At 38.7% G+C, this 10,161-nt stretch overlaps 1 protein-coding gene across 1 annotated transcript; it reads left to right on the forward strand.

The window, feature by feature from the left end:
- Positions 1-313: 313 nt before the first annotated feature.
- On the forward strand, positions 314-628 carry LOC121453055 (enhancer of rudimentary homolog). The gene has a single exon (XM_041659572.1). It carries the CDS (start codon positions 314-316, stop codon positions 626-628), a length of 315 nt encoding a protein of 104 aa, XP_041515506.1.
- Positions 629-10,161: the final 9,533 nt, after the last annotated feature.

The following is a 10,161-nucleotide window of genomic DNA, read 5'->3' on the forward strand; positions in this document are numbered from 1 at the left end:
CATTCTAAAACATATTTAGCAAAGGTTATTTAAATAAAAACAAGCGCATTGAGCCAATATAATTCCTTACAGAGATGTCTCTCGAGAACTCCAAGCCCAGAGTTGGATAATCAGCCGCTTTGACGACTATGGAACCATTAAAATTGAAATGCGCTGTCTGGGTCAGTCTTTGGATGCTGAGACCGACTTCCTCACATGCGCAGTGCATGCCTGCATTGGAGCAGCAACTCTCGCGAGACCCGGCTGTTAGGGGCGTTGCCACGAGCTCATGCTAGCACGGTGCAGTCCCTACCACAGACGGGCTTAGGCTGCAATGACTCCCATCAAGCTGCTGGTGCAGCCTACTCAGAGGCCAGAAGGCCGAACCTACGCTGAGTATGAATCCGTGAATGAATGCATGGAAGGCATCTGTAGGATGTACGAAGAACACCTGAAGCGGATGAACCCTCCCGGTCAGTCCATCACATATGGGATCGGTCAGCTGTTTGAGTTTATTGACCGTATGGTGAACCTCAGCTGCCTGGTGTTCCGTGAAGACACCCAGACCTACAAGCCTTACAGCCGAGAGTGGATCAAAGAGAGGCTCTACGTGCTTCTCAGTCAGCAGGCACAAAAGGCCGGGTCATAGTGATCTGGAAGCTTCCGGCGCCAGGGCCGACCTGGACCACAGGTATGTGTGCTGGGGTGGTGCTCAATTTCACACTCACCCTCCTTTATCCTCCTTTGGTTATTTTTTAGAAGAACTACGGGCCTCCTTTTACTCTGAAAACTCCATTGCCCCTTTCATTGAGTTTTCTCTTTAACTTTTTTATGATGATGTAGATGAAAATGGTTCTTTTCATTGTATGTTTTATAACACTCACTACGCCAACCGGACGAGGTAGCAAGGGAGCAGTGACACTGATCAGATAACTCAGCGAAAATAAAGCTCTTTAGTTACAAGTTTTATTTTATTTTATTTATTTATTTTGGTTTTTCGAGACAGGGTTTCTCCGTGGCTTTGGAGCCTGTCCTGGAACTAGCTCTGTAGACCAGGCTGGTCTCGAACTCACAGAGATCCGCCTGCCTCTGCCTCCCGAGTGCTGGGATTAAAGGCGTGCGCCACCATCGCCCGGCCTAGTTACAAGTTTTTTTTTTTTTTTTTTTTTGGTTTTTTCGAGACAGGGTTTCTCTGTAGCTTTGGAGCCTGTCCTGGAACTTGCTCTGTAGACCAGGCTGGCCTCGAACTCACAGAGATCCGCCTGTCTCTGCCTCCCAAGTGCTGGGATTACAGGCGTGGGCCACCACCGCCTGGCCAAGTTTTAAAAGGGAGATGTAAATATCAGAGAGAAGATCCTTTGAGGCACCAGGTTTTAGAGGATTCTACTCTTGCTGCCTTGACTCTGTTTTTAATGCTCCTGGTGAGGCAGATCAGGGTGGCATCAGAAGGAAAACACCGAAACCAATCATCTCATGACTATCAGGAAGCAAAACGTTTTGGCATGATTTGGCGATGCTCAAGGGGTAATGTAGAAAGTCATAAACGTGTGACCCACACTCAGCATATATGGTTTCTACTCAAACGGCACAAGCAGCCATGAGCCTGGAACGGTTGGTTTCATATTCAGACCATAAAATACAACTTGAGTTTATGTTTTACTTGGATTCTATTTTAATAAGTATAAATTAAATCCAGTAGATATATTTTTCATGTCCTTACATGCATACAGATAATAGGTATCCAACAGAGTTTAATTATCGTTATTATTTCTGGTCATCTAACCCTGCTTTCCTAATATTCCACACATTCTGAGCTCAGAAGGAACGTGTTGCACTTCTCAATTTGTGACATTTTTAATTGACTGATTAACGTTTGTCTCCTTTGAATGATAAACAAGATGGTTTTATAATAACCTTATGATTAGTGAATGACTTGTCTCTCCTACGTCTAAGTGGACATGCAAAAGATTGTGGATGCTGGGCACATTAGACTATGACCTCTCTAGTGTTAATTAAATTAGGTAACAGTTTGAAACAAATACACAGAGAACTTTCTGATGTTTGATCTGTGATAGCTGCAGCAATCGTGATGAGCTGTTATTGCAATCAGCCACCATTGTGCAGATGGAGAAGTAAATCTCACAGAACACATGAATTGCTCCAAGTCATGTCTCTAATAATAAACAGAATGAAGAGAAATTATTTATATGTCTATTTCTCCTCATTCTTGTATTGTATTAATCCATATGTATGAATATTTTATGTCTGGGTAACTTTCTCCGTTTGTAAATAATGGTGTCAGTATGTTACTATTAAATCTAGATATGTGGCCTGATGCTAAGATTATGTAAATAATGCTGTTGGACACAGGAATGAAACATTCAGTGACTTGCTTTGGTTTGTGTGCATCATTTGGTTTGTTTTCAATAATGTAATTCTGAAATCTAGCATATAAATATACTTCACCTTCATTTCAATTAATATTTGTACTTTTTCAACATTTCGTTTTAATTTGTGTTTGTACTTTGTGTAGGCAATCCCACGATGGAATTGCAGAGAACAGAGAACAATTGCAGGGTTGTCTTGTTCCTACCTCTTTGTAGACTCCAGGGATTTAACTTGGGCTTCCAGGCTTAGCAACAAGTGCCTTCACTAGCTCATTGCCCCCAAATTAAGATATCTCAATAGAGTATCTCATGTAGTCCAGGCTTGCTTCAGAGTTGCTTTGTAGCTAGAAATGAACTTTCTGTCCTCTTCTCCACCCAGTCCTGCCGTATGTAACTGAGGATTGAACCCAGTGATTTGTTGATGCTGCTTAAACACTTTACCAGCTAAGCTACATAGCCATCCCTTTAGTTTATACAAACAACCTTTAAAGGAGGAATAGTATTTAAAATCCAGTATTTCTCACTATATTTTTCCTGGGTTTTGTAGTAGAGGATCTTGTTGTGCTTGGGGATAAGTAGATCAGGAAGTACTAAGCATATCTCAAACAAAGCAGCACTATGATAGCTGGCAAGAGAATGTCTGCCAGATAACATGTTATCAGTATCTTTCCAAATTCAGATTCCATGTAAACAAAATAAAAGATAGCAATTGTGAGAGCTACAGTAAGAACTGTGGAGATGTTCCCAGAAGAAGGTGAACAGACTGTGATGACTAAGAATTAAAATAGGGCACTGTCAACAAGTGGTTGACTTTAGTCTCTGGAACGCTTGTAAAAAAAAAAAAAAGCCAAGCAAATAGGTATATTCATACAACCACAGGAGTCTCTTTGGAGCTCTTCAGCTACCAGGAATGCCTGTTTGGCGAATTGCAAGTCTAGGAGGGATTATATTAAAGCCATTGTAGATGGCATCTGAAGAATAGACCCAAGCAGCATGTACACCCATACTCACATGTACCTGAATATATATGAGCATGCAGGCACACAGATAGATATATAGACCAGGTTCAATAGTAAAACAACACATAAAACTCTGCATTTGCATGTGTATCAAGATCTAGTTTAGAACAGCAGCAGGATTACCTAAACAAGCAGTGCTTTATACAAAAAATCATTTAGAAAATGTTAAATCTGAAGGGAAATTTGAAGTATAATGTGGAAAAAATATATTTGAAAAAATAAATTAATATATAGTTCTTGTTTGATATGATTTTCTGAATTAATACAAACACACACCACACACGCATACACACAAGCCAACATGGAATGTTAGTGATCAAAGAAGGAAGAGAGCAAGCTGTAGTAATGAACCATGTCCCATGGAAAGCTGCGCCTAACCTGCGAATTATCTTTCTTCACATGAGCTTTGAGAATATATGTCCTTGCCGGGCGGTGGTGGCGCACGCCTGTAATCCCAGCACTTGGGAGGCAGAGACAGGTGGATCTCTGTGAGTTCAAGGCCAGCCTGTTCTACCAAGGGAGTTCCAGGACAGGCTCCAAAGCTACAGAGAAACCCGGTCTCGAAAAACCAAAAAAAAAAAAAAAAAGAGAATATATGTCCTTGAAATTTGTATTATTACCTACCAATAAAATTAAAACTAAGCCATGGTAAAATAATCACGTGAATTGCTTTAAATTAAAATTTAGATATGTCTATATCAGTTGGATATTAGAAGAATATTCATATTACATTTTTATCCTTCTTTTTTTCTCCCCACACCTATTCTTTGTAGTTATGTCCACCATCATTGAATTTATACTTCTTTGTGTATAATTTGCCTGTGAAGGAAACAGCAGATTCAGGCAAGGTGAAGTCTATCCTCTTTGAGTTCCATGAAAAGCTGGGAATGACTGAATATATTGGGCTCAGGTGTAGAGCAAGGAATGCAGAAAGACTGAATAAAAGAAAGAAATGTGATACTACAAGCTTGCAATAAAATCCAGACACCTTTTCATCAATACTGGTCTTACAAGTACTGCTGTAATTCCATTATTATTATTATTATTATTATTATTATTATTATTACATCATCATCATTATTAGCAGTAGTAGTAGGAATAATTGTAGGAGTAGTGGTATTATTGGTATTTCCTTAACACAGGTTTCTTCCGAATCACATAATGGCTCCCTCTACCAAGATATCTCTTTCCTTGCTCTCCCTCTCTGTCCATCCCACAACTCAACCATCCTTTTCCTCAAATTGTCACTCCCTCCCCTTTACCCTTTCCTGACTTCCGTGCTCCCAATTTACTCAGAAGATCTTATCTATTTCCCTTCCTATGGACATTCATTCTTGTCTCTTAGGGTCCTTCTTGTTATTTAGTGTCTAAGGCGTTCTGGGTTGTAGCCGGGTTTTCCTTTCCTTTATGCCTAATAGCCATTTATGAGTGAGTGCATACCATGTTTCTGGGTCTGGGTTCCCTCACTCAGGATGGTTTTTTCTTTTTTTTTTTTTTTTGGTTTTTCGAGACAAGGTTTCTCTGTGGCTTTGGAGCCTGTCCTGGAACTCGCTCTGTAGACCAGGCTGGTCTCGAACTCACAGAGATCCGCCTGCCTCTGCCTCCCGAGTGCTGGGAGGATGTTTTTTTTTCTAGTTCCATCCATTTGCTTACAAATTTGAAGATGACATTATTATTATTATTTTAACTACTGAGTAATACTCAATTGTGTAAATATACCACTTTTTTTCTTTATCCATTTGAGAGGCATCTAGCTTGTTTTCAGTTTCTGTCTATTATGGATAATGCTTCTGTGAATATAGTTGAGCAAATGTCCTTGTGGTATGACTGTGCATCCTTTGGTTATATGCCAAAGAGTGGTATGCTGGGCCTTGAGGTAGATTGATTTCCAAATTTCTGAGAAACCACCATACTCATTTCCAAAGTGGCTGAACACATTTGCATTCCCACCAGCAATGGAGGAGTGTTTCCCTTACCCCATATCCTTGCCAGCATAAGTTGTCATCAATGTTTTTGATCTTAGCCATTCTTACTGGTGTGAGATGGTATCTCAGAGTCATTTTGATTTAGATTTACCTGATGACTAAGTATGTTGAAAAATTCCTTAAGTGTATTGTTGACAGAGATTTCTGTCCTACCAGGTTTCACAGTTGTTCAGTCCCAAAGAACACACAGAGTACTATATTAATTATATACTCGTTGGCCTATCAGCTTAGGCTTTCTTATTAATTAACTCTTACATCTTACATTAACCCATAATTCTTGTTAGCGATGTAACTTGGTATCTTTTTATCAGTGAGGCTTTCTCATCTTGCTTCCTCTTGGTCTGAGTGAAGACTGCAGGCTGAACCTTTCTTTCCTCTTTGCAGAATTCTCCTGTTCTGGTTGCCTTGCCTATACTTCCTGCCTGGCTAATGGCCAATCAGCATTTTATTAATTCAGAACAAGTGACAAGTCCCACAGCAGTGTTTTCCAGCCATGTGAGATTTTTTTGGGTGGGTTCCTTTTGTTTTCACACATGGCAATAATGAGCAGTTTCCAAAGCTGCTTCTCTGCTCTCAGGCTGTGGGTATGGAGAAGTTTGAACCTAACAGAGTTGGTGGTACAGCTCTTGTGCCCAGCGAATCAGAACCCACCCTACGTCAGTAGGACTTAGCTTCCTAGAACTCCTTCAGTGACTGGACCACAGATACCTCATATTTCACCTTCACAGGCTTTGACCATTTTTGGTTATGACCTCTTCGTCCGGGCACAGATGACCCAGGATGCTGTGTGAAGCTTTCCAGTCACTTTACCTCTCACTGCCACAAGTACTTCAAACACTGCTGTCATCCCATCTTCATTTTTTATTATTATTGTTATTATCATTATTATTATTATTATTATTATTTTCAGGTTATTAACTGTACTAATGATAAAGTCATATACCCAGCAATAGGGAGTAGCATGCTTGTGACAGACAAATGCATTAAAACAATTTTCACAAATCACAGGTTAGCTTCTAGTTCCACCCAATTCCTTAAGAGTTAGTACAGTGGGCCAGGATAGCAGAGCCTGCCAGAGTGATGAATAGAATTCAAATTAATACTGCTCATGATCTTCATACTGAACAACCCAGGGGCAGTTCACACATGCTAAGCACGTGCTTTGCCACTGACCCACACTCCTATACCCGAGACTGGTAATTTGAATGGAAATATTTTGTTAAAGCAATTAAATACTGCTAGTGCATTCATAAACAGCCATATACCTCCCTTTCTTTTTGCCTTTCCCTCTCTTTGATTCATATACAAACATAAATGAGACAATGAATCGTTTATTGTGAATAAAAATATTTTCAAAATATAGAAGGATAAAGATGATCTTTGAGGTCTATATTAATGCCCGACAAATTGAAAAAGAAATATTAAAGTATACAGGCACAAAATATGTGAAAAATATGGCTCAGTACATGTAGATTAAATTTAAAGCCTAGAACAGCAGTATAAGCTATCAATAAGTAACAATAATGGGGGACAGGGAAAAGAAGAAAGGAAGGGAGATTGAGAGAGCACTCACCATGATCTTAGAAGTGTTATGCAGCTGGACAGTGGTGTGACAAACCTTTAATCCCAGCACTTGGGAGGCAGAGGCAGGTGGATCTCTGTGAGTTCTAGGCCAGCCTGGTCTACCAGAGCTAATTCTAGGACAGGCACCAAAGTTGCAGAGAAACCCTGTCTCAAAAAAAAAAAAAAACAAAGCAAAACAAAACAAAAAAACTGTATGCAAAGAAAACCCCAGCTAATCTGAGGAATTATATCTGTGTACTTAAACCCATGTCTGCTATCACTTGCATGCTTATAGAGAAATGAAAGAATACAGATTTTTTTCTAGTATTTTGTACTGCTTTTTCATAATTTGAATGTTCCCTTCTGAAGAAAGGAAGAATGGAGGATTGTAAACTTCTAGAAGTTCATAAAATAAACCAGACTCAGGACCCTAGAGAGCCCCTAGCCTTTGATACACTTGTTGTAAGTAACTGGAGGGAGAAGACATTTTTGGTGGAGCTGACTGAAAGTTGTGCAGGAAGTGACACAGATACTGCTTTAAGGAATTGCTACACCAGTGGGGATGGCTTTGTAGATATGCAGTGACCTTTATGTTGCCCATGTTTCTAGAGGTAACTCCTTACGATATTCCTGTAAATTCAGAAAACTGAATTATTAAAGGAGTCCTGCTCTGCTTGTCTGTTTATCTTCAAAGCTTTGATTTGTGTGTTTTCACTTACTGTTCTTCCAGTTAATAAACTGTAAAGTTACTGTTTCATTTCATCACCAAAGACCAGGATACCCATTTTTTTTCAGTTTTCAATTTGTTATTTTTCAAATTTCTCACAGACATACAGTCTTTTTCCGTTTACAAAAGTGATTGCTACTTGCCAAAGTTATTAAGCTTTGGGTTTGTGGAATTGTATATTTCTAATTAATCCACCAGGTAGCTTTCCTGTCTGTTAATATATTTTTCAATGTTCCCTTTTCTGATACTTTTTTTTTTGGCATGGGCTCTGTGTGATTATTTTTAGTAAGTGGTAAGCATTCAATGGGAAATACGCATAGAAAGGCCTCTTAATGTATTATTCTTACTCAAAATTTAAATTTAACAGTGAAGCACCTAGCAGGCCTAGGTTATTTATTCAATTCCTAAGACTGAGATCCTGAAATGTTTCTGTCCATGTAAGGATTGGACTGTTGTTTTATCTCATTTCTAAATCTTTACTTGGCTGTTGGCACCTTTTTTTTTTTCCTGGCATTTTTTCCTTATTTCTTTAGGCATTTTATTTCTTTCCTTAGTTTAAATTTCCTCTGTTTCTCTACTTTTCTTTTCTGCTTAGGAAGATACTTTGTTGGTATTGCTTACATGTGTGTGTGTGAGGTTGGAGTGTGTCCACAACTCACAAGTCTTAGAAAGTTCCTAGAGCTTGTTCTTTGTTGTTGTTTTGCTTATTTTTTTTTACTGTTTTTAAACTATATTTTCATTCCATGTTCTGCAGTTTCATTCCCTTCCAATTTTCTAGATGATTATCTTTCTAGTTATTTTAAGTTGATAGCCATGCTTTGTGAATTATTTCATTTCTTCATCAACTATTTACAGTTTAATATGTTTTCAGTCTCTATGAGTATAGCATAGGACTAATTCTAAATTTCCCTTTCTTGGTTTTTACCCCCTCTGAATTAAACATGTATTAAACATGAGTCTTTGGGGACACATGTCTATTTTTCTCTCTCGCTTCCTTTCCTCGGCTGAAATAGCAAGCATTCTGCAACATTATTAATCCTCATTCTCTGAGGTGTTCAGAGACCGCGACAATATCTGTGTCGGGATCATTGGGAACAAAGTCTTCATGTTCTATTACTGTTTATCTGATTGTACAAGAATTGAGAATTTTCCATCTGGCATGCACTGGTGCTGATGCACATAAGGCCCACGAACACTCTGCGTCCACATCTGGGATTATAACTTTCATCTTTAGCTGTGCACGGGCACATTCACACATGCACACACACTTACACACTCACACAGACTAACACACACACATACACAGTCAGTTGAATGGTTTTGTTAAACTCATTGTCTTCACAAAATATTTTAAAACAGCAGTCACTTTGTAGTTCATAGCTTGCATCTTGTTCACCTGGAAGTTTTTTTGCAATGACCTTGCATGCTCATCCTACGGACTCATCGTGTAAGTATAACTATTCAGTACGTAAGCCTCTAAAGCATTGTCCCAATAACCTGTGGCAAAGTAGCCAGCTATAGTTCTGATCTATATATTTTACATCTTACTGTTAATATTTGGATGTTGTTATTGCCAGTCTCATTGTCATTCTCTTCATTAATTTTGCTGTCATTAACCCAGGAAGTACTCCAGTTACTACGATAGAATAGATTGTATGTACACTGTCCTGGTTTCTAAGCTGAGTGACCAACTTTATTTCACTATTATATTTGATATAGCTTTGTTTTATCTTTAGCACTTTTATTATTTTTGAAATTATAATACAATTATTTCTCCATTCCTGTTCCACACTTTAATCACTATCATGTACTTTATGGCTCATTTTCAAATTCAAGGCCCTTTTCCCCCTACTCATCATTGAACGCATACATGTGTTAAATTTATTTATGCTCTGGAATATTTGTTTAGCATTTTAAAGATGTGTTGCTTCTGTTCATGCTGCATTTGTTTAACTCTGCGAAGCTGTGATTCTTTGCTTGTCTAAAACACCTTATGTCTAATAAAGAGCTGAACAGCCAATAGTGAGAAAGGAGAAAGAATAGGAGGGGTTGGCATGCAGAGAGAATAAATAAAAGAAGAAATCTGGAAGAGAGGTAGGAGCAAGAAGAGAGAACAAGGAGAGGCAGATGTCAAAGGCCAGCCACCCTGCCAGGCATGGAGTAAGAGTCAAAGTAGATATATAGAAGTAGGAAAAGGAAAAAAAAAACCCATAGTAAAATGTAGTCAGGATAATTCAAGTTAATGAAAAGCTGGCTAGAAACAAGCCAAACTAAGGCTGGGCTTTTATAATTAAGAATAAGCCACCATGAATGATTTATTTGGGAGCTGGGTGGTGGGCCCCTAAAGAGTGAGAGCAAATAATTAAAGAAAAACAACCACCACCAACATATATATTTCTAAATATAATTTGTTTTTTTTTGGCATAATATTGCTTGTATGTATGTTTTGGGGCTCAGTGTTTGGTATTGGGGAGCCAATCGGTGTACTCTTTCCTGAGAAG

The sequence above is a fragment of the Microtus oregoni genome, unplaced genomic scaffold (genome assembly GCF_018167655.1).
Source record: "Microtus oregoni isolate MIOR12 unplaced genomic scaffold, Mior012 000010F_ref0000083, whole genome shotgun sequence".
Taxonomy (NCBI): Eukaryota; Metazoa; Chordata; class Mammalia; order Rodentia; family Cricetidae; genus Microtus; species Microtus oregoni.

What these genes read in the sequence shown, in the direction of transcription:
- LOC121453055 (XM_041659572.1), top strand. Translation starts at nt 314, where the DNA reads ATGACTCCCATCAAGCTGCTGGTGCAGCCTACTCAGAGGCCAGAAGGC.